This window comes from Nerophis lumbriciformis, linkage group LG11 (genome assembly GCF_033978685.3).
Source record: "Nerophis lumbriciformis linkage group LG11, RoL_Nlum_v2.1, whole genome shotgun sequence".
In the NCBI taxonomy this organism is placed as follows: domain Eukaryota; kingdom Metazoa; phylum Chordata; class Actinopteri; order Syngnathiformes; family Syngnathidae; genus Nerophis; species Nerophis lumbriciformis.
This window is the reverse complement of record NC_084558.2, coordinates 10429911-10454307: the sequence shown is the minus strand read 5'-3', so window position 1 is coordinate 10454307 and position 24397 is coordinate 10429911. Positions and strand designations below refer to the sequence as shown.

General features: G+C 40.1%; 3 protein-coding genes and 1 pseudogene across 8 annotated transcripts; 1 reads left to right on the top strand and 3 right to left on the bottom strand.

Annotated features, from left to right (window-relative positions):
* Positions 1-1258: 1258 nt before the first annotated feature.
* Positions 1259-3793, bottom strand: LOC133610784 (solute carrier family 2, facilitated glucose transporter member 11-like). 2 transcript variants are annotated; one of them, XM_061967411.1, is made up of 2 exons: positions 3683-3793; positions 1259-3429 (listed from the first exon to the last, which is right to left on the bottom strand). In XM_061967411.1, the coding sequence occupies exons 1-2, from the start codon at positions 3691-3693 to the stop codon at positions 1806-1808; spliced, it is 1635 nt and encodes a 544-aa protein (XP_061823395.1). In that variant the 5' UTR covers positions 3694-3793; the 3' UTR covers positions 1259-1805. The 2 variants fall into 2 exon arrangements, with proteins under 2 accessions (XP_061823395.1, XP_061823396.1); XM_061967412.1 differs by having other exon boundaries at positions 1259-3481; positions 3683-3784.
* Positions 3794-4460: 667 nt separating this feature from the next.
* LOC133610101 (solute carrier family 2, facilitated glucose transporter member 11 pseudogene) lies at positions 4461-7024 on the bottom strand (annotated as a pseudogene).
* Positions 7025-7296: 272 nt separating this feature from the next.
* LOC133610103 (uncharacterized) lies at positions 7297-11933 on the top strand. 2 transcript variants are annotated; one of them, XM_061966172.1, is made up of 7 exons: positions 7297-7368; positions 7676-7822; positions 7897-8031; positions 8107-8209; positions 10803-10956; positions 11035-11176; positions 11258-11933. In XM_061966172.1, coding segments are annotated over exons 1-7 (777 nt in total). In that variant the 5' UTR covers positions 7297-7366; the 3' UTR covers positions 11352-11933. The 2 variants fall into 2 exon arrangements, with proteins under 2 accessions (XP_061822156.1, XP_061822155.1); XM_061966171.1 differs by lacking the exon at positions 7297-7368 and having other exon boundaries at positions 7375-7822.
* A 2887-nt stretch (positions 11934-14820) lies between these two features.
* Positions 14821-21645, bottom strand: LOC133610785 (leucine carboxyl methyltransferase 1-like). Of its 4 annotated transcripts, none has more exons than XR_009815925.2 (11): positions 21251-21645; positions 21056-21147; positions 20815-20936; positions 20646-20722; positions 17627-17688; positions 17418-17520; positions 17198-17318; positions 16999-17119; positions 16838-16929; positions 15291-15388; positions 14821-15207 (listed from the first exon to the last, which is right to left on the bottom strand). XR_009815925.2 is itself a non-coding variant. In XM_061967413.1 (11 exons), exons 1-11 carry the CDS (start codon positions 21334-21336, stop codon positions 15185-15187), a joined length of 993 nt encoding a protein of 330 aa, XP_061823397.1. In that variant the 5' UTR covers positions 21337-21645; the 3' UTR covers positions 14821-15184. The 4 variants fall into 4 exon arrangements, 3 of the variants coding, with proteins under 3 accessions (XP_061823397.1, XP_061823398.1, XP_061823399.1); XM_061967413.1 differs by having other exon boundaries at positions 15291-15403; positions 16999-17100; XM_061967414.1 differs by having other exon boundaries at positions 16999-17100.
* Between the last annotated feature and the right edge of the window lie 2752 nt (positions 21646-24397).

Here is a 24397-nt window from a genome sequence, read left to right as displayed (position 1 = left end):
AGTGATGGGAATGAAACTCAATGTTACAGCATAAAAATTGCTTTTCTTCTTCACAAAATGACTCATTGTAAAAGTAAAAAAGAATGTTGTAATAAAAGTTATCTGACAAGTACAATGTATCCAAAAAGTCTATTAAAATTGTTTTGGTTTTTATTTACATTTTACTTCTTTTTTTTACTTCTGTTACTGCATGTAAAAACATGCACTGTAACAACATAATTTCCTCATTGTGGGATGAATAAAAGTCTACCCTATCCTAAATGTAAAGGAGTAAAGGTAATGCGTTAATACCCACCTCTGCCCAATACACACACTGTCATGATCTGTGGTCTGGATCATGTTTTGTTATTTTCTGTTTGTTTAAGACTACAGTAGATCCTGTTTTTGCGCTCCCTTGTTTGGTCACCATGGCGACTCATTGGTTTCACCTGCCTCATGTGACACACGCACTTGACTCTAATTAAAGAGACTATTATTTAAATCTGTTTTGCCTGATGTGCTTTTCTTGCTCTGTTCATAGTTCATGCTGCTCGTTTCATGCCACAGTAAATGTTGTTTGTTTTATGTCCATAGTTTACTCTAAGTGTTAGTTTTTGTTTCCTTCGCTAAGTTGTGCCTTCGCCTTGAGCGCTTTTTGTTTTCACCTTTTTGAGTCAAGATTAAATCATGTTTTTACCTGCATGCCATGTCCAGGGTAGCCCGTTTGCTTCCTGGGAAAACAATCCTCGCAGTAAGCTGCGAAAACCTCCTCGTTCTAACACACACAAACTCATATCAACTATTTCCACATGATTTGTTTTATTAGACAAGACATTGTGTACAAGTTACAACAAAGTAAAAGCCCCTTCGGCCCCCACGGGTGCCACGTGTGTGTCCTGCAGGTGATTTGTGCGCATGACATTGCTCTGCATGGCAGCACAAAGCACAGGGAGATCTCTCATTTCACAGATAGATCAACGATATGCCACCAATGATTGACAAGACACAAAAACACTTAAATAGTGGTGGTAGCATCTGAACATCAAGTGCAAAAAAAACAACCTTCTATCCTAATTCTAATAGTCTAGCAAATAACCACCCACAGTTTCAACAGAAAGTGCAATTATAAGACTTGTGAGAAGATGTGTGTTTACTGTGCGCCTCTTATGGTTGCCAAAGAAAACACATTATACTTTGTCAAGGATGTGGCAGAAAAAACACTATAGAGTGACGCACATGTACTGAAGCTGAAAAACGTGCTGCCTCTTCACACATGTGAATGTCAACTTTTAAAAATTACACTTAAACGAAAAATTCTGTAGCAGCAGCGATGAAAGTGCTAAACCTGTGAAATAGTCATTACTGTTGGACATGGAGCTCTACAGTAGTTACGTAAGCAGCACTGGGAGAAAGAAATGGTCAATGACTTTTGAAAACACTAAGGGTCTAATCTACTAAGATCCAAATAACTAGGCGCTAAATACCCTGCGCAAACTATTACATTGCGTGTACCATTGGTGGGCGTGTTGATCAAGTGAGATTGTGTGTACTGTACAATTAATAACAAGTGCAAGCGTTGTGCAGACTACTCTAGTTGAATGAAGATTGTACGTTTACTACTGGCTGTCACCATAGAGACACCCATTCCTCTCCATATTTATGACATCATATGGTCCAACCTGTAGTTATGGAAAATGCAGCGCACAAATATAATGTTTTCCAACTTTTCTAGACTATATAGGAGTGCGATCTAGACAACAGAAACTACATACAAATGACAATATAACCATTTTTTGACAAGACTGATTTATGCGTACACGCCACAATTAATCCTTGATAATGCGTTCACATTCTGTCACAGATTTTCTGTCATGAATTAAACTTTTTTCGGTCTTTTTTTCCATGATTAAAGGGCTGACTTGATCCTCCTCCACGTCATTCACCGTTCTTTGTCCGTTCTGTCTATCAAACTCTGCCGTAATCTCCCGCAGGCTCTTGCCTTTTGTCTCTATGAACGTGAGCCCCAAATACACAGCTGACACCAAACACACAGCCAAGAATGGCAGGAAGCAATAGATCCCAAGATTGGTGACGATAAATGGTAATAACAGTCCCATCAGGAGCTGATTGAGCCACATTAGTGATCCGGCGACCATGTACGCTGCAGGTCGGGCTGACTGGTCAAAGATCTCTGCTGGTATGATACTTGTCACACCTGCAGGGCCCAAACCGAAGCTAAGAATGTAGGCGAAAACGCACACCATGCTGAGGTAAGACATCCCATCCACTCGTTGTCTTTGGAGTGTGAGGGCTATTGTGAAGATTATAGTCCAGCATGACATAAGAGTGTAGCCTCCGACAAGAAGACCCTTCCTGCCCACTCGTTCAATCAGGAGGTTGCTCAGTATCGAGGAAGTCAGTTCAGATGCTCCTGTTCCAATGGTTACATACTGAATTTTATCTGCAGGAATGCCTGCCTCGGAGAAGATGTAAGACGCATAGAAGTATATAGAGTCAATACCACATAACATGATGGTAATGTTGGTTATCATGACAATTTTGAGTTGGGATCGCAGGTCACGAGCCTTAAAAAGGGAATAAGGTGTCTTAACAGAATATGCCGTTTCAGCGTTTGATTGCTTTTGACATTCTTCAAGCATTTCCTGTATTTCTAAAACTGGAGCTACACCACCACGGAGTCTTTGAAGAGCCTGGACGCATGCTTCTCTGTCTCCACAGTCAATGAGCAGATATCTGGGGCTTTCAGGGAACCAGGGTAGTGTAAGCATCTGGATCACACCTGGAAGCATGTTGCTGGCTAGTAAGTAGGGCCAGAGAAGCTGTGTGCCCAACACCTCAGTCAGTCCCACAATTTGACCCAAAAAAATTCCAAAAGCAGTGAAAACGGCAGAGGAAAAAGCTACAGCTCCTCGTAGGTGTTTAGGGGCGCTTTCCCCAAAGTACATAGGCTGGACATTACAACTGACACCTGAATTAATCCCCATGAGGAACCGAGCGAAGATGATCATCTCAAATGATCTTGCAACCCTGCACAGAAGAAAAAATAGAGTGCCAACAAACAAAAATGAGTTGTTCAAAAGCAGGGACTTCTTCCTTCCAAATTTGACCGACATTGGGCCGGCCAGCAGTGCCCCGAGCAGACCTCCCAGTGAGAAAGCTGATACGATTAGTGTCCACACCAGAGTCACATAGGGAGCTCCCAAGCCTGTACCCCAGCGTGTCCTGTAGGTTTCATTGATGAAAGTCTGGATGTAGCTGGTTGGAGCGTTGATAATGGAAATATTGTATCCATACTGGAAGGTGCCTCCAATGGCAGCAGAACACACCATCAGAAAAAGTGTTCCGTCACTTGATAGTTTGCTGATTTGTTCTGGTTCTGTATTTCCTGTTGGCTTCATGTCAGGCATCGTGACGATTCTTTCTTTTCCTCTTTTAGTCCAACATGAAAAGAGAAGTGTTTTTCTTAGACTTCTGTGTAATGCTGCAGAGACAGATTTGTATTCAATATGTATTTTAGCTGTGGTCAACCACCAACTTAATTTTGATATCATGGGCTATTCATTCAAATACAGTCGTCGACACACCTTTTTTAAAGTCTAACTTTTGAGATGTGACTTCAATGTATAAATTATGCAGTCCAATATATAACTTTTTGTGGATAAGTTAGGCACTCATAACTTACCTCATTTGCATCAGTAATGGTGTCCTTTAGGGAAAAACAACAGTAGTTAAAATTCAGAGTTAATCATTTGTCACAGTGACTTACAACTGAAGGACAGTTCACCTTGAGAAGTGTTTGGGGAGGAGCCACCAAGTAGTTCTTGCTTTCTTAGGGTGGATGATGTCATCTCTGATATCATCAGACCATACCAACTAACAGGGGTTGTGTTTGTTTTTTTATTTATTTAATATTCTGCTAGGCATGAGAAATAATTTTATGGACAGCATCATGATCTTTGTAGGGTCTTTTTTTGCTTATGTATAAGAGTAATGTTGATATCCAGCTGTGTGGGAAGATTATAATGTGTTGGGTTGTTTGTAGGCCATCTAGGCGCTGTAGTGGGGACTGCCAACTCTCCTTGTCCCTTCTCTGTTGTGTGCGGACAATTAATGACTTTGCTCCAAGTTGTCAAAAATGCATGAATGCTAATATGTGCTGTACACATTGATATATTGTAAAAGTGAGCTGTGATTGGGCCACATGAGCAACAAGCAACAAGCAACAAGTGGCACATGTGCCTTGAAAAGAACATATAACTTAAGTTTACTAATGCAGACTATTTATTGTCCGTGTGTGGGGTGTAACACACTGAAGTTGCTGTGCACTTGTAATAGTCTTAATAGGAAATAGGGATACATAAAGAGGTGGGAAAGCAGTCAGAAGAGTCATGAAAAAATGGAGCTGTAAATCAGTTTTAATTGTGCACAATATAATATTTTTATTATTTAATTAGGTCAAGAAAAATAAATATAGCTTTATCATCCTGGAACACAAACCCTATTTAACAAGTATTCGCAATCGGTACATACATTCTTTGGAGAGACATGCGTCATGCATGAACAAATAAATTACAAGAATATGAATTGCAATATGTTTCTACACGTTGAATAACAAAAACATTTTTAAATCCTTGAGAATATTTTGTCCCTTTTCATAAATTACACATGAAATGTCCAGAAAGTGCCTTAACAGCCAGCATCTATTGAATTGTATTGGGAATAGTGTGTTTGAGAAAGTGATTACAAGAAAAAGGCAATACAACAGAGACATCTGGTGGCTATTTTTCAAACCTGCATCCATGAAATTAAATAGTAATCTGGTACGATTGTTGGTAAAAATCCAGAGATAGTCATTGAATCACGTTCTAGGTGCACATAGCATGATTAATGTAGTTTAAATTCACAAAATTGAATCATGGATAACATTGAACAGAAAAATATAGCAAAAAACTGAAAGTGAACACTTTCAAAGGTGCTAAGAATATACAGTCTCTGTATATATACGTACTCTGCTTATACTGTGGTAAAACATCATACAGTACAGGGGTTTACATATTTAGTGAACAATAATTTAAAACATGCAATTGAAGCTTCTTTAATATTTCAAGTAAATGTAATTTCACGTTGTGGGTGCATCAGTCAGGTGAAACTATAGTATTTCACTTCTATATAAATATATACTATAGGTCACAAAACTAAGTTTGGTTGAAATGCAGCAAACACTTATATGCATAGACTTTGAGAAACTAGACATCGCTTCAATAAGAGTACAGAAATTACCCTGATTTCAGAGACTGTTCTTATTGTCAAGATCTGCTGCTAAGGTAGAGGAGCTGGTCTCACCCATCTCATTGTGAACCTCTTTCCGTCCATTCTTTCTATCAAACTCTGCCGTAATCTCCTGCAGGCTCTTGCCTTTTGTCTCTGGGAACGTAAACCCCAGAAACACAGCTGACACTAAACACACAATCAAAAATGGCAAGAAGCAAAGGCTCCCCAGATTGCTTACGATGAAGGGAAACAACATTCCCACTAGGAACAGACTGAGCCACATTAGCGATCCGGCGACCATGTACGCTGCAGGTCTGGCCGACTGGTCAAAGATCTCTGCTGGTAGAATACCGGTCACACCTGCAGGACCTAAACCGAAGCTAAGGATGTAGGAGAAAATGCACACCATGCTGAGGTAGGACATCCCATTCACTCCTTGTCTTTGGAGTGTGAGGGCTATTGTGAAGACTACAGTCCAGCATGACATAAGAGTGTAGCCTCCTACAAGAAGACCCTTCCGGCCCACTCGCTCAATTAGGAGGTTGCTCAGTATCGATGCAGTCAGTTCAGAGGCTCCTGTTCCAATGGTTATATACTGGATTTTATCTGCAGGAATGCCTGCCTCAAAGAAGATGTAAGATGCATAGAAGTAGATGGAGTCATTGCCACAAAGCATCATGGCACTACTGGCCATCATGACCGTTCTAAGTTGGGATCGCAGGTCACGATCTTTAAAAAGGGAACAAGGTGTCTTAACAGAAGAGGCAGATCCAGCGTTTGATTGCCTCTGACATTCTTCAAGCATTTCCTGTAGTTCTAAAACTGGAGCCACGCCACCACGGAGTCTTTCAAGGGCTTGGATGCATGCTTCCCTGTCACCGCGGTCAATGAGCAGATATCTGGGGCTTTCGGGAAACCAGGGTAGTGTAAGCATCTGGATCACGCCTGGAAGCATGTTGCTGGCGAGTAAGTAGGGCCAGAGAAGCTGTGTGCCCAACACCTCAGTCAGTCCCACAATTTGACCCATGAAAATCCCAAAAGCAGTGAAAACAGCAGAGGAAAAAGCCACAGCTCCTCGTAGGTGTTTAGGAGCGCTTTCCCCAAAGTACATAGGCTGGACATTCATACTGACACCTGAATTAATCCCCACGAGGAACCGAGCGAAGATGATCATCTCAAATGATCGTGCAACCCTGCACAGAAGAACCAAAGCCGCACCTACGAACAAAAATGAGTTGTTCAAAAGCAGAGACTTCTTCCGCCCAAAGTGGACAGCCATTGGGCCAGCCAGCAGGGCCCCGAGCAGACCTCCCAGCGGGAAAGCAGATACGATAAGAGTCCACACCAGAGTCACATGGGGAGCTTCCAAGCCTGTACCCCAGCGTGATGAGTATGTATCATTGATGAAAGTCTGGATGTAGCTGGTTGGAGCGTTGATAATGGAAATATTGTATCCATACTGGAAGGTGCCTCCAATGGCAGCTGAGCACACAGTCAGGGCAAGTGTTCTGTCACTTGTTTCTTCTCCTTCTGTATTTCCTGTTCGCTTCATGAGGGTCATAGTTAACAAACAGAGCACAAAGCGTGTTTCCTAAAATTCCTTTTCTCAACACTTTAGCAAGTCACTGTTATATATAAAGAGAAGCAGATTTGGTCTGTATTAGTATTTATATCTTATATCATTCTAGCGACCTGTTATCTTTAACAGCACTTGACAATGGTCTCTGATAACAAACCTGGATTTATTGCAATGTCAAAATCCGCATGGCGCATGGAAAGCAAAGGTTGTAATACTCCCTCAATTATAGCTGTCAGAAACATTTTGTCCACTTTCTTTTTTTTTTTATTTAAATGCCACATTATATTTAATCCTAATTCCACTAACACTAGTATACTATTTGTCTTGGTGGTGGTTTTGTTAGAAGATGTATTTTTAATTTAGAAACGTTGTGTTCTCCTTGCAGACTACATGGAGGGATTACTGCATACCAATATTATTGCGTCACATAACCTGCGTCTGGATCTGGATTGGCTTTGACTATAGTGTCTACGTCATCATCATGCGACTACTGTTGTACCGTTTAAAGGAGAGTCAATGTAAGTAACCGTCGCTATGTTTGTATTTTGTCCTTTTGTGGAACAATTACAAGTACAAATGTTGTAATAGTAAGCAGTCACTTTTGTTTTGCACACTTAAAGTTTTGCAATGCTAATACGAATGTCAAAAGTAAGGTAAAGTTTGTCAAAGGATCAATCGTAATTCGTCATCATTGTCTGCTACTCTAACTGGCAGATGAACGCCATCAAATAAAGGATATTTGTGCCATATAGTTATTTTTGTCCCTTTATTGGCCCCTGCTTTTTTTTCCACACGCCACATCATCAAAATGGAAACTTTCTCCAGGGCACCTTCGCCAACCAAAAAGAAAGAGGATGACAGGAGTAAACAACGAGGTAAACAGAAAGCTGGAGTCTTGAAAGATGTAGTTGATAAAGAGCGAAACAGGGTGACAAACAGAACACGACCTGGTGCTTCTAGTCGGAGCAGCAGGTCAGATCTACTTTAAATTCATTTGTTAAATTTGAAGATTTTGCCATTCAAGACTAATTTTCTCCCAATTCCAGTTCCAGTAGCTCAGGTTCTAGTTCCGGCTCATCCAGTGGGAGCTCTTCCAACTCAGGTTCCTCCAGCCCATCCTCTTCGTCGTCCTCGCCAAGCCCCAGCCGTCAGCGGCAGAACAAACAACGCTCCTGCTCAAAGTAGAGAATTTCTCTTAACTGTTTCTCAGCATTGTACCAGACATACCAACAGTACTTAACATTTACTGACTGTAGGTCCAAATCGACCAGAAAAGACGATCGGGAACGTCGAAAGAGGAGTCCCGCTCCAAAACCCACCAAGGTCTACCTGGGCCGGCTGACAAGAAATGTAATCAAGGTGATGCTTGTGGGCGGCATGGCGTAGTGGGTAGAGCAACCGTGCCAGAAACCTGAGGGTTGCAGGTTCGCTCCCCGCCTCTTACCATCCAAAAATCGCTGCCGTTGTGTCCTTGGGCGGGACACTTCACCCTTTGCCCCCGGTGCCACTCACACCGGTGAATTGAATGATGAATGATAGGTGGTGGTCGGAGGGGCCGTTGGCGCAAAATTGCAGCCACGCTTCCGTCAGTCTACCCCAGGGCAGCTGTGGCTATGAAAGTAGCTTACCACCACCAGGTGTGAATGATTGATGGGTTCTACATGTAAAGCGACTTTGGGTACTTAGAAAAGCGCTATATAAATCCCAGTTATTATTATGCCTAAACAGACCAAAGTCCTCTTGTATATTACTCAGAAAGACCCAAATAACACGACACAAAAATGCAAAGGATACAAGCAATGTTCCCTCTAATTTTTTATGTTTGTGAGCAAACGCACAAACTCCCTGAGCATTCAGTGGAGCACATGTGAGCAACATCAGACGTGCACACTGTGGCTACACCAGCGTCACACCTGTCCCAAACCTGACATCATAACAATTTAAATGTTTTATTAAAATAATTTTCTGATATAAGTGATTTTGCCCTCTTACAATGACAATAACAAAAAAACATGTTTTTCATGAGCTATGTGCTAGTATTGTATGTCTGGCTGCGGGTCCTGCCTTTAAAAGAAATGTTACCCCTTTCAGAGATTACATTTAGTTCCTGTAACTTTCTGTCTGTAAAATGCATCTTTTTATTAGCATTTATGAAATCTAGTGACAATATTTCATGAATAATATCCTTAGATTAACATTCTTAATAAATGGCAGTAAAATAAGCACACATCTGATTGAGGAGTCAGAGTGTTACAACCTGGCATTTACACATTGTGTGGCGTTGGGGTTGTCCGACTTTTTGTGTGGCCATAAACGCAGCACTGGCTAAGTGCCATGAGTGCGTGTGTTGGTGCAGGTGAGAGAGCGAGCGAGCGGCTTCTGTTGAAACGACGGATGATAACGTTGGTTTAAGCCTGGTTTGTATGGCAGAATATTACCAGTTTTTATTGATAAAAGTTTTTTTTACTCATGTTTTTGGTGTGGTTACAAACAGTTTTGCTCAATAAAGTGATTGATGGCATTCCTGTCTGTAAAGTGTCTCGACAGACGATAATTGAACTGTGTTGACAAAGATTGTTTTATTCATTGGGGCCACTCTTGTTGTCACCTGTCACTCATAGAGTTGCATTGCAAAATCATACAGAATAAATTGTAATGTGTTTATTTTGTTTAAAGTTCAGATGGAATTTTTGATTTTCTGCGCGGCATTAATTTGCTGTGCGCAGAGGACGCGTGAGCGGTGCGCAATTGCGCAGGCGCGCACCTAAGAGGGAACGTTGGATACAAGTCTTAGTACTTAGTATTTTAAGGTAGCATCATGATGGTTAAAAAACAACACATAAAGCCTTAAGAACGAATGTTGATTCCCTGTCCAGGGGCGTAGCACCAAATTCTGGGCCGCCGATACACCAGATCCTGAAGGGCCCCAGACCCCACTCTAAACCCAATGTTGCTGCCCCATACACACACACTTGGTATGTTTACATGCACTAGAAAGCTAGCTATTGCATGTATTTCATTGAAACCAGCTTTTTAAAACACATGTCAATTAATTAGTTTTTGTTTTGAAGATGGGGTTAACATATTTCAAACGTATCTTTATAAACCCCATTAATAATTAAAACAGTGTTTGGTTTTAATTTTTTTATTTTTTATTTATTAAACGTGCCAACAAATTATATGTAAAATGGACAGAATACAAATGTAAATTCATTAATTCAATTTAGAGTAATTATTCACTTAAATATGATTGTACATATGTCAAGTTTCCGTTTACTTCATAGTGCAAAGCAAAGATTAGCAGATTCACATAGGATTATCAGTGGATAATACAAATCATAATAATACATTCTTTTTTGTATGATTATATTAGAATTAGTGCATCTTCTGGGAATCTGTAACTTTAATTGAGGGCCCTTGAATGCACCACGGTTATGTGCAATGAGATGCAAAAGTTCAACTACTGGCAGGGGGTGACCTATCAGTCTTCCTGTTGTGTTTGGACGGGTTGTATAAAATACATTTTGTTGTACTTTTAAGTGCAATGACAATGAAATTATATTCTATTCCTTTCTTCCATCACCTCATCCTTCCACAATGCTTAAAAGATCTGTGTTGAGTGAAGTTCATGCTCGGTTTTCTGGTATCCCAGTAAATAAATCATTTTGTATTTTTGATAAAGGAAGTATGTAGTCTTAGACATTCTTATTTGATTCAAGCAAACTTATTATTGAACTTTCACTGCAATATTCATTTCATTCGAACATTTATGTCACTTGAAATAAAGAAAAATACAAAGGCTCGGGGCTGGTACAACATCCCCACTTACCCCTCCTCATGCATGGCAGATACAGCATGTGTAAAGCTCTAGTAGAGAAATAATTATGAATTGGAAAACATTTCTCTTTAAAAAGCTTGAAACTGATTTCAGAAGTGTCTTTGCCTTCTAAAGGAGCACCTCCAGGAAATTTTCTCCACCTATGGCAAGATCAAGATGATTGACATGCCCATGAACCGCGTTCACCCTCATCTGTCCAAAGGCTACGCCTACATCGAGTTTGAGAACCCCGAAGAAGCAGAAAAAGCACTTAAATACATGGATGGAGGTGCAGTACAGTGTGGTTGGTCACCCAGAAGGAAGTTGAATGGATGCTAAAGATGTTTTCTGTGTTGGATCTTTTCAGGACAGATTGATGGTCAGGAGATAACAGTCATAGCTGTCCTGACACCTAGGGCGCGCACACCTGTTAGGAGGCTGTCCCCGCCCCGCAGGATGCCGCCTCCACCTCAGCTGTGGCGACGCACTCCGCCTCGTATGAGGAGAAGGTGAAACTGCAGTGTCTTGGTGGTGCTGGACAGAAAACTACTGCTTCCGCCTCTCCTGTTAATATCTTTCTCATCTTATAGGTCTCCACGGCGACGCTCACCAGTCCGGCGCAGGTCCAGATCGCCTGGCCGCCGTCGACACCGGTCCCGTTCCAGTTCCAACTCCTCCCGCTAGAGATCAGTATTACCCAACTGAGAGTTTGTTTTGGTCTGTGACACTGAAAAAATATTTTTTCTTTCCTTGAACATTTAGAGACAAACACTAATACTTGAGCATGCTCTCTGATTAGATTCATAATACGGTTTTATTTTAAGTTAAATTATTTATTATCATTGTTGCCTTTGAGTGAACCTATTCCATTTACTATTAGCTAATTTGGTCATTAATGGAGTACTGTTTACATTGTTGAATTCTACTACAGTATTTGCATGAAAAAAAGGGACTCAAAAAGATTTAAGTAAATGTTACACAAGATTGAGCTGGCTCTGGACAGTACAATATACAGTATTTGCCGATATGTATATATTTATTTATATTCTATAATTGTTTAATTTAATTTAACAGAGAATTTGATACTAATTGAGTATTTATTGGTCACTTTGTTCTTTTGATCCTGTCATATTTGGATGGGTAATTTTTTCCCCAGTGGTGGACTGGTGCAATCTGTTTAAAATACAGTCAGTGTGTGATTTGCAGTTACGTGTAGTTGAGTTTGAGACTTGACAATAAAGGACACACCTTGTTTTGACCTAACAATCATATGCAGCTTTGTCTTCACATATGGGTTAATGGGTTATACTTGTATAGCGCTTTTCTACCTTCAAGGTACTCAAAGCGCTTTGACACTATTTCCACATTCACACACTGATGGCGGGAGCTGCCATGCAAGGCCCTAACCACGACCCATCAGGAGCAAGGGTGAAGTGTTTTGCTCAAGGACACAACAGACGTGACGAGGTTGGTAGAAGGTGGGGATCGAACATAGAACACTGAGGTTGCTGGCACGGCCACTCTCCCAACTGCACCACGCCGTCACATACAACAGTCTCTCCCAAAACTGAGTATACAACTCACATTTCAGCAACCGATGTATTATGTATCACGAGGGTCCATAGGATACTATGGGAATGAAAATGATATACTTTAGAGTTGTCAGCATAGAGTTTGTACCTTTCTACAGTTGTGGTCAAAAGTTTACATACACTTGTGAAGGACATAATGTTATGGCTGTCTTGAGTTTCCAATAATTTCTACAACTCTTATTTTTTTGTGATAGAGTGATTGGAGCACATACTTGTTGGTCACAAAAAACATTCATGAAGCTTGGTTCTTTTATGAATTTATTATGGGTCTACTGAAAATGTGACCAAATCTGCGGGGTCAAAAGTATACATACACCAACATACATTATCAATTTTGGTGATTTAGAAAAGTTACAATCAAGTACAATTATCTTCATGGCATGGCCTCTTAACTTCATGTGAGTGATTATGATTGACAACACCTGTTGACTTCTCTGAGCCCATTTAAATAGGGCTCATGTGATGCAGTCATTACACTCGGTTACAAACGCGACAATAGGAAAGTCAAAGGAACTCAGCACAGATCTGAAAAAACAAATCATTGACTTGAACAAGTCAGGAAAGTCACTTAAAACCATTTTGAAACAGCTTAAGGTGCCAAGAGCAACTGTGCAGACAATTGTACATAAATATAAAGTGCATGGCACAGTTTTGTCACTGCCACGAACAGGAAGAAAATGCAAGGTATCACCTGCTGCTGAGAGAAAATTGGTCAGGATGATCAAGTGTCAACCAAGAACCACCAAAGAGCAGGTCTGCAATGAATTGGAAGCTGCTGGAAACAGGTGTCAGTGTCCACAGTTAAATGTGTTTTGCATCGCCATGGACTGAGAGGCTACCGTGCTCCAGAAGCGACACATTAAGGCTCGTCTAAAGTTTGCTGCCGATCACATGGACAAAGATAAAACCTTCTGGAGGGAAGTTCTGTGGTCAGATGAAACAATAATTGAGCTGTTTGGCCACAATACCCAGCAATATGTTGGGAGGAAGGCAGCATGTGCCTCACAATACGAAGGTCCTGGGTTCGATCCTGGGCTCGGGATCTTTCTGTGTGGAGTTTGCTCATTCTCCCCGTGACTGCAAGGGTTCCCTCCGGGTACTGCGGCTTCTTCCCACCTCCAAAGACATGCGCCTGGGGATAGGCTGATTGGCAACACTAAACAAAATTGGCCCTAGTATGTGGATGTGAGTGTGAATGTTGTCTGTTGGCCCTGCGATGAGGTGGCGACTTGTCCAGGGTGTACTCCGCCTTCCGCCTGAATGCAGCTGAGATAGGCTCCTGCACCCCCTGTGACCCTGAAAGGGACAAGCGGTAGAAAATGGATGGAAGGATGGATGTTTGGAAGAGAAAAGATGAGGCCTTTAATCCCAGGAACACCAAGTCTACCGTCAAGCATGGTGGTGGTAGTATTATGCTATGGGCCTGTTTTGCTGCCAATTGAACTGGTGCTTTACAGAGAGTAAATGGGACAATGACAGAGGAGGATTACCTCCAAATTCTTTAGGAAAACCTAAAATCATCAGCCCGGAGGTTGGATCTTGGGCACAGTTGGGTGTTCCAACACGACAATGACCCCAAGCACACGTCAAAAGTGGTAAAGGAATGGCTAAATCAGGCTACAATTAACTTTTTAGAATGGCCTTCCCAAAGGCCTGACTTAAACATGTGGACAATGCTGAAGAAACAAGTCCATGTCAGAAAACCAACAAATTTAGCTGAGCTGCACCAATTTTGTCAAGAGTGGTCAAAAATTCAACCAGAAGCTTGCCAGAAGATTGTGGATGGCTACCAAAAGTACCTTATTGCAGTGAAACTAGCCAAGGGACATGTGACCAAATATTAACGATGCTGTATGTATATTTTTGACCCAGCAGATTTGGTCACATTTTCAGTAGACCCATAATAAATTCATAAAAGAACCAAACTTCATGAATGTTTTTTGTGACAAACAAGGATGTGCTCCAATCACTCTATCACAAAAAAAATAAGAGTTGTAGAAGTTATATATATACTCTGAACATGTCGAGGGCCAATAAAAACTAGCTGCGGGCAGCACTTTGGATACCCCTGATTAAGTGCATTAAAGATGCTAAAACCAATCCAATGGAGGTCAATATATACCATCCTATCTGAAACACTGATATATTAGCGTTGATTTATAGGTGACAAAGCAAATCTAATGCAGGGGTGTCCAACCTTTTTTCTTCTCTTGAGGTACAGTACTTTTACTAAATGAAAACCGCCAAGAGCTCCTTATTTTTGCTGGTAAATTTAGAAGCAGATCTCCACTCAAACAGTGCAGTCATTGTCTTTGTGTTATGTTATGACAATTTGGCATTAAATAGAGGCATCATGTTTCAAATATACAGTTAAACAAATGCTTAGAGTTTAGGCAAATATTATTTGACTCTTTGTGAGCAATTTATTTTATATACAGATTAAGCAAACTGCCAACAACAAAAAAAGCTGTGGGACAAAAATGAATAATAAGATAGTGCATTACAGCACAGAAGTGGATGTAGATTAAAACACAATGTATGATCTTGAAACAATACACAACTTTAGCAAAACAAACATTTATTCAACTGTGCATAGCATTGCAACAAAACGTCTCTGTCCTAAACTGAACATTTTGTAGGAAAATGTATGAGTTTGCAGTTCAGCACTACTTTTGCTTGAAGCATTTATTAAAAGATGCAGGAGTGAGAAAATCTACCAATAAATAAAATGTAAAATGACACAAAAAGGACAACGCACCAGTCATTCTGCAAATGCTGACATTTTGTAATTTACTAATAAAACATTCATGTGCATCAAAATTCTTAGCTCTAAGCCATAGGGCGTCGATAACACGGCTTGGTTCACGACAAATCCCAAAAGGAGCGTGTGAGCCCAAATCCAGACTTTCTTCTGGTCATGTTCTGTCAAAACGCCAACTGTGACAAACCTGCCAAAACAGCACAGCAGGCCAACCTGGTACATTTAGTGTGGCTGCAAGTATAACTTGAGCTAAGATGGAATCATCGTTACCTAGTCTGAGCTTGTCTTTGGTGGCCCAGCAGATGCTGTAATGCTGCAGGAGCTGCTGCAACAACTCCTTCTCATCCAGGAACTCCAGACGCTCAATTCTGTGAGAATAGGAGCTATCATTTCAAGACATTATTCTTACAATACGGTTATTTATCAATTTGTGGACAGTTTAACTAAGTTTCCTTGATGAATGACAATGGTATTCGTACACTCCACATTTTGTATGATTCGGTTTCGGTCAAAAATGTTGGAGTTTTTGTATACCTCCTTGGTTATATGACTAAACATTGTGTTTAACAAAGTAGTCAGATTGCACGTTTTTTTATTCAGCAAAATCAAGTGCCCAAATGTTGCTGACTAAGTCTCTGCTTTTTTTATTGAGTATGACTGCTAAATACTCTACCACATGCTTAAAGAATTTGGAAAATAAGGTGAGAAGCACGATTGAATTCAACAAAGAACTTGTAGTTAGGTATTAACGTGGCGTCCACATTGCTCTTCCTTCTGTGCTCCTACCAACAAGAGCTTTTAATGAAAAGTAAAAGTGATGAAAGTGTTCATTTATCCATTTCATTCGTCTTTTATATGTATTTCTTGAATGTATTGTTATAATGAATAATGCTACCTGAAGAATGTAGCTCAACTTCTCATGCTGTTCTTCTTTAGACCACAAACAACTGCTTTGGCCAGACTTTAAGATGGCCCATTAGAAAAAACTAGTTTTTAAAGACAAAACTAAAGACATACTTTTTTAATTTAAATCACATATTCAATATTAGTGAAATAATAATTTATTTCAAAGCAGGTCTCTGTCGGATGTCTCCAAATCACTTGTGTGAGTGAGAGGAAAAAAAGCTGAGATTCTCCCCACTTGTTTAAATGTATACATTTTGAGACCTCAATAAAATATAAGGCAACCCATCATTTTCAGACTTTTGCCTTAGGGAAACAATTGTTTTATATTTTGGGTCAATTTGTGAATTTATTAGGCCAAATAAAAAAAGCTGTATGTTGCGTCAAGCCTGAATTAATTAACACCAACTAAGTTATTATGCTTATCTCTGACAGGTATATCATATGTTTAAAATCCCAGGACATTTTTAGGTTTAGTAATATAGGGTTCTTACATGTTTTCATCAATGATTTTCCAAGACTTCTCCAAAACCTTTTGCTAAATTTCCATGGCCAAAATATATTATTTTATCTCAATATGACCACCAAAATATAATTGTTGTAACACTAAGTAAAATGATGGTTTACACTGTATGGTGCCACCAAAACATCATGACGGTCCGTACATTTCATTATGACGAAGATATTGTTGGATTCATGAAACTTTTGGTATAGTTCAATAACTTCCAAAATCATTTTTTAAATATTACTTTCCATAAATTTACCAGGGCCTGGAAATAACATTTTAATGTTTCCATGACTTTACCAGGTTTTTATGACCGTAAGAACCCTGATAATTAGGTCTTATCTTTGTGAAATACACTTATTGTTGCACACATATGCTGCTGTAGATGTTTCGAGCCTGCTGACACTACCTTTCCACTTCATCCTGAGGAAGCATACTGTACACTGTCACCATGTCCAGAGCATCGGCATGATCCCAACCCGACAGGAGAAACCGCTCCTTCTGCAATTAACACACACAGAACATTTGAATACAAATAGCTGTTTATAACCATGGGTGTGTGGAGGTTACCTGAGAGTCCAGAGACCGGCAGACCTCGACTCCCGCCAGCGTGCACTGACGCCGCTGCAGGTTTTCGATCATTACTTGGCCAAAACGGTCGTTCATGTTCACCTAGACACACACATATCATCTTTGGGGACTTCATTTGGTGCACACTGCATTTTGATTCACATTTTTCAGCAAGCATTATTAAAGTATTGTGGCTTACCTGTTCATAGTTAATGAACATGGCCGTGTGAAAGGTGTCTGCAGCCCAGTGAACTAAACTGGAGGACTGGGCGGGCGTCATGTAGACAAGCACACACTCCGACAAGAGCAATGTAGGCAACCTGCAGCACAGTTTTACATTTTTTTACTTGCATCCCACATGCGTAAATACATTATCATCATCAACATAGTGATGAAACCCACATTTCATGCTCACATACTCGGGGTTAAGCTGGAACTTCTTCAGTTTTTCATACAAAGTAGCAATGTCTCTGAGGTCTGCTCCGATGATGCAATACCGATCCGAGTCAAGACTGTGGGCGTCTGGGCAAATAAATGTACATAGTACAACAATTTTAAGGAATTTACTGATTATATTTAAAGACATATCACTTAACAATGGCATGATTGAAGCTTTTTTAATGTTTACCTAGTAGCAAGGAGTCAGTTGAGTGTGTTTCGATGACAGGCTTGGATAAGGGTGGTTTAGTCCTGGTTAAATGAAATGATCAATATAATACAAAAATGCAAAAACATGCAAATATAAGGCTTCATGCTATATTGACAATGTGTAGTCATCACATTTCTGTTGCAAAAACGTAAGTATTGCATTGAATTGGCTGTCAAACATTACTGAAATAGAGTCGTCCCTCGCTGCATTGTGCTTTAAATGTTGTGGCTTCACTACAACGCATACTTATTTTTTTAAGCGGTAGAAAAATGGATGGATGGCAAATCTTTTTTCGCCAAAACTAAGTTACGAATTAAGTTTTATTTGTGTAATATAGTGCCATATTTTTCTTATTTTCTATAAGTGTATTATGTTGTTGCGATCGATAAATATTCACCAAGCACAACTTCCATTTCCGAGTTAAATGTGACAATGCTAACAACAGGTGGCTAATCTTGGCGCTATTGAATCATCGCTGCGACATTCTCAAGTTGACCACCTTTTGGCAGAAACTTTTTATAGACTATCTTCAACTCCTGCCCCATCAATAACACACCTATATATTGGTGAGACTTTGACACGGGCGATGTCAACAACAGCTACATGTAGCATCGGACATTCTGCGCGGCACTTCGGGTTAACCGAGACTGCTGTCAGCTACCAACAGCTGTTCTGCCAAAGTGGAGTTTAACTCTTAGGATGCACTTTGTCTTTAACATCAATGACCCAGCTTTGATTGAGCGATATGGAATGACAAAGGAGATAGTTGTTTTTCTTTGTTTTTAAGGCATTAAATAAAGAGCACAGTCTACCAAGTCAAATTCCCTATGTGTTAAACATACTTGGCCAATAAATCTGATTCTGAGACACGGAATGCTAACATCACAACGAAATGATCGTAACTCCAACCGGCATGTTAAAGTTTTTGCTAAACAAAACACAATGAGTGTAAAGGAGAATATATGGGTGGTATTTCATATTTATAGGGCTATAACAATGTTAATAAAAATGAATGTAGAACGTCTTAAACACTTTTATACGCTCTAACTATGAAAATATTTGATTAATAATAATCTTACATTGCATTGTCATGCTCGGTCCCAATTAACCGCAATAAACAAGGCATGACTGCTACTTTGTGTTATACCAACCTATTTACAATAAAAATTACATGTCCATTAGGGGTGTAATGGTACGTGTATTTGTATTGAACCGTTTTGGTACGAGGGTTCCGGTTCGGAGGTGTACCGAACGAGTTTCCAAATGGACATATTAAGTAACGTACTGCACGTTGTGTAAACAATGCACACCGAGGCACAACACATGGCATGGTATCAACGACCGGGCTACGATAGACTGACCATACGTCCTCTTTTCACCGGACATGACCTATTTTGCGGAGCTGTCAGGGCGGAGTTTCTTAAATGCCTCAAATGTCCGGCATTTTGAGTTAGGGTTGCGTGTATTTTCAATGTACGTTCAGGTTTAAGAAGGGGTTGAAAACAAAACAAATTGTGCGCGCAGCAGCATTCGTGAGGGAGGGGCAGAGACCGAGAGAGCGAGAGAGTTATGATAAACGCGCATGCGTCGCCAGGCTCTGCTTTTTATCCATAGATTTATCAGATTTAATGTTTTATTATCTATAATAGGGGTGTCAAAAGTGTGCCCCGGAGGCCATTTGCGACCCACAACTAATGTTTTAAAGGCCCATGGCACATTCTAAAAATACTATTAAAATAAACAAAAACATAACAAAAGTGAAATAAAAAAGCTTAAAGGTTAAATGTAATTTAGAAAAAGTTGCAATGTTGACTAATAAAACAAAGCTGTTTTTTTTTCTTTCAAACTGTCATTGCTCAAAACATAATATTGAATCAAAATCAATGTTATTATGAATTATTGACATATCCAAGGTTCCGATTACTTCACATCAAATATTCCACTAAGAAAAATATTTTTGGTGGAAGATTTTGCAAATCTTGTTCACGAGTGAGGGAAGAGTGGATCGTGAGATCGACAGGCGGATCGGTGCGGCGTCTTCAGTAATGCGGAGGCTGTATCGATCCGTTGTGGTGAAGAAGGAGCTGAGACGGAAGGCAAAGCTCTCAATTTACCGGTCGATCTACGTTCCCATCCTCACCTATGGTCATGAGCTTTGGGTTATGACCGAAAGGACAAGATCACGGGTACAAGCGGCCGAAATGAGTTTCCTCCGCCAGGTGGCGGGGCTCTCCCTTAGAGATAGGGTGAGAAGCTCTGCCATCCGGGGGGAGCTCAAAGTAAAGCCGCTGCTCCTCCACATTGAGAGGAGCCAGATGAGGTGGTTCGGGCATCTGGTCAGGATGCCACCCGAACGCCTCCCTAGGGAGGTGTTTAGGGCACGTCCGACCGGTAGGAGGCCGCGGGGAAGACCCAGGACACGTTGGGAAGACTATGTCTCCCGGCTGGCCTGGGAACGCCTCAGGGTCCCACAGGAAGAGCTGGGCGAAGTGGCTGGGGAGAGGGAAGTCTGGGCTTCCCTGCTTAGGCTGCTGCCCCCGCGACCCGACCTCGGATAAGCGGAATATGGATGGATGGATTTTGCAAATTTGGTAAATAAATAACCCAAAAATTTATATTTTGTTGTTTTCTTTCTGTACCGAAAATGAACCGAACCGTGACCTCTAAACAGAGGTACGTACCGAACCGAAATGTTTGTGTACGTTACACCCCTAATGTCCATTGATTCGAGATCTTGTGAAAAAAGTTTGAGAACGACTGCATTAGATGGCAGAAGGTACATAAATAACCTGCGCATTAACCTGTTGCGAGTCATACATCTGAGTAAGTTCTCAGACGCTTGATGGTTCTTATGTAAAATATGTGCCCTGACTCATTAAAAGGTTGAGAAACACTGACGTAGCATAACAAATACTTTAAAAACACATTATTTTGACACCACTCCAGTGTATGTATAGTGCAAAGCAAAACTATAAGCAAAGCTACCTGTTTGTCTTACTTTATATAGTGTATTTTCCTGGCCACAACAGTAGGAAAATCAACCTCAAAGAACTTCCTCGGCAAGATGTTTTCATCCTGAACATCCAAACACACACTATTATTACTTGCACTTAAAGCGGCCCGTGCAGAAAAATATATAAATGCAAAAATTGCTGGCTGCTAACAACCTTAAGTCTCCAGAAGGTGGTGTCCAGGCCGGCACCAAGGTTAATCACTTGACAGTCACATTTTGTTTTTCTTATAAATGCATCAAGGAGATGGTTGACACCTTTCACGCGGCTGTAGTATCCTGTCGGATAAGAAAACACAGGCAAACAAAATCAATGCCTTGATTAAATCAAACATCTGGATAATGTAAGTCTTTGTCATCACGTGACGTCATGTAAGTGTGGAAAGCATAATGTTTACCTCTGTTGATTTCAGGTGCTTTTCGCTCGCCGACAGATCTGACAAAATACTGGATATAAGGGTCTGTCCAGTATCCTTTACTGATAGCAAACCTAGAAATCACACATTATAAAGGTTTAAACAAAACAAAAAAACATGTTCATTGAATACCGTTAAAGACAACAGTGGTGTTACATGCGTGACAATTCATAAAACCTTTTGCAAGCCGTGGCGTCGTCACACGTCGCTCGAACTGCTTCATCGGAAGTATCAGTGTCTGTGAAGGGGTGGCGAGCTGCCATGAAAGATCCTAAATGCAATGTTAATGACTTAGAATGACATGTATAAAAACACCATGGCACAATCACGTCCTCTTGTTTCCACCTGCAGGAAGCTACGAGTGCTAGCTATCCCGCTAGCACGTTGACAGGTTATATATTTAAAAAACTTAAAGACAAATCCTTTTGGGTTGAATCACTCGTTTAGTACACCATTTCACTCTCAGTGACTGACCGTCAGGAATAGGCAAAGTAAACAGCTATCAAGAGAGTTTAATGGAAGCCACTCAGACTAAAACATGCTTACTAATGCAACGGGTAAAGTTCAGAGCGGAAATGTTACATGAGCATCCGGGTTGCAATTATTTCACAATAAAATACAAATGATTAGTAGGGGGAAAAGTCTAAATTTTCGTTTAAGTTTAAGAATCCGATTTGTACATTATGTAAGTTCTATCCATCCATCCATTTTCTACCGCTGGAGCCTATCCCAGCCGCATTTGGACAAGTCGCCACCTCATCACAGGACCAACACTCACAATAGGGCCAATTTAGTGTATGTATGTATGTATGTATGTATGTATGTATGTATGTATGTATGTATATATATATATATATATATATATATATATATATATATATATATATATATATATATATATATATATATATATATATGTATGTATATATATACATATATATATATATATATATATATATATATATATATATACAGGTAAAAGCCAGTAAATTAGAATATTTTGAAAAACTTGATTTATTTCAGGAATTGCATTCAAAAGGTGTAACTTGTACATTATATTTATTCATTGCACACAGACTGATGCATTCAAATGTTTATTTCATTTAATTTTGATGATTTGAAGTGGCAACAAATGAAAATCCAAAATTACGTGTGTCACAAAATTAGAATATTACTTAAGGCTAATACAAAAAAGGGATTTTTAGAAATGTTGGCCAACTGAAAAGTATGAAAATGAAAAATATGAGCATGTACAATACTCAATACTTGGTTGGAGCTCATTTTGCCTCAATTACTGCGTTAATGCGGCGTGGCATGGAGTCGATGAGTTTCTGGCACTGCTCAGGTGTTATGAGAGCCCAGGTTGCTCTGATAGTGGCCTTCAACTCTTCTGCGTTTTTGGGTCTGGCATTCTGCATCTTCCTTTTCACAATACCCCACAGATTTTCTATGGGGCTAAGGTCAGGGGAGTTGGCGGGCCAATTTAGAACAGAAATACCATGGTTCGTAAACCAGGCACGGGTAGATTTTGCGCTGTGTGCAGGCGCCAAGTCCTGTTGGAACTTGAAATCTCCATCTCCATAGAGCAGGTCAGCAGCAGGAAGCATGAAGTGCTCTAAAACTTGCTGGTAGACGGCTGCGTTGACCCTGGATCTCAGGAAACAGAGTGGACCGACACCAGCAGATGACATGGCACCCCAAACCATCACTGATGGTGGAAACTTTACACTAGACTTCAGGCAACGTGGATCCTGTGCCTCTCCTGTCTTCCTCCAGACTCTGGGACCTCGATTTCCAAAGGAAATGCAAAATTTGCATGGTTGGGTGATGGTTTGGGGTGCCATGTCATCTGCTGGTGTCGGTCCACTCTGTTTCCTGAGATCCAGGGTCAACACACCCACCACCACGAAAAGAATACCTACCGGAATCAATAAAAGGCTATCGATGCTGTCATCTAGCAAAGCTGAATTTGACCAAGCAACCCCCCCGTACCAAAAAGCCCTTGATGAAAGCGGATACAATTTCACCCTCACCTATGAACCCACGCCAGGAAACCAGCCAAAAAAGAACAGAAAACGAAACGACATCATCTGGTACAACCCCCCATACAGCAAAAACGTCTCAACGAACATTGGACACAAATTCCTCAATCTGATTGACAAACACTTTCCCAAAGACAACACCCTAAAAAAGTATTCAACAAGAACAACATTAAATTGAGCTACAGCTGCATGAACAATATACGACAAATCATCTCAAACCACAACAAAACAATTGCAAATGAGCCGTCGACCCCCAGACAGAGCGACTCCAAAACCAACAAAGGATGTAACTGTCGAAAGAAACCTGATTGCCCTCTCAACGGGGGGTGCTTACAAACATCAGTTGTCTACCAATCTAAGGTAATACGCAAGGACATTAACACATCCGACACATATGTAGGATTAACCGAGGGAGAATTCAAAACCAGATGGAACAATCACAAGGCTTCTTTCAGGAACAAAAACCTGCGAAATACCACAGAACTCAGCAAACACATTTGGGACCTCAAAGACAATAATGTTGAATATTCAATAACATGGCAAATTCTTGCATCCAGCACATCTTACAATAGTGGTAATAAAAGATGCAACCTATGCTTGAAAGAGAAACTGTTTATTATTTACCGTCCAGACCTGTCATCCCTCAACAAGCGCAGCGAAATTGTAACAACATGCCGCCATAGACGGAAACACCTCCTAGGTAACACATGAGCCAATCACCACGCCCCTAGGCCAGCCTGTACCCACCCACTCTGTGCCCTATATAAACCATGGTATGCGAATGCTCCCATTAAAATCTCTTGATGATTGAGGGTACCCCCTCTCATGAAACAGGCCTGTAGAGATGAAATAGTCTTGTGATTTTTTTCCCACACATACATATATATATATATATATATATATATATACAAATATATATATATATATATATATATATATATATATATATATATATATATATATATGTATATACAAATATACATATATGTACATATACACATATATACATATATACACATATATAATCATATATATATATATATATATATATATATATATATATATATATATATATATATATATATATGTATACACACACACATATATATATATATATATACATATATATACACATGTTTGTATATATATATATATATATATATATATATATATATATATATATATATATATATATATATACATATATATATATATATATATACATATATACATACACACACATCCATCCGTCCATTTCCTACCGCTTGTCCCTCTCGGGGTC

Coding starts and splice junctions, on each gene's coding strand:
- LOC133610103 (XM_061966171.1), top strand. CDS start 7,659: ATGGAAACTTTCTCCAGGGCACCTTCGCCAACCAAAAAGAAAGAGGAT. Junction 10,957..11,034: donor ACTTAAATACATGGATGGAG/GTGCAGTACAGT, acceptor GGATCTTTTCAG/GACAGATTGATGGTCAGGAG. Junction 11,177..11,257: donor CCGCCTCGTATGAGGAGAAG/GTGAAACTGCAG, acceptor CTCATCTTATAG/GTCTCCACGGCGACGCTCAC.
- LOC133610785 (XM_061967413.1), bottom strand. CDS start 21,336: ATGGCAGCTCGCCACCCCTTCACAGACACTGATACTTCCGATGAAGCA. Junction 20,937..21,055: donor AGCACCTGAAATCAACAGAG/GTAAACATTATG, acceptor CTTATCCGACAG/GATACTACAGCCGCGTGAAA. Junction 17,319..17,417: donor AAGTTCCAGCTTAACCCCGA/GTATGTGAGCAT, acceptor ACTGTGCTGCAG/GTTGCCTACATTGCTCTTGT.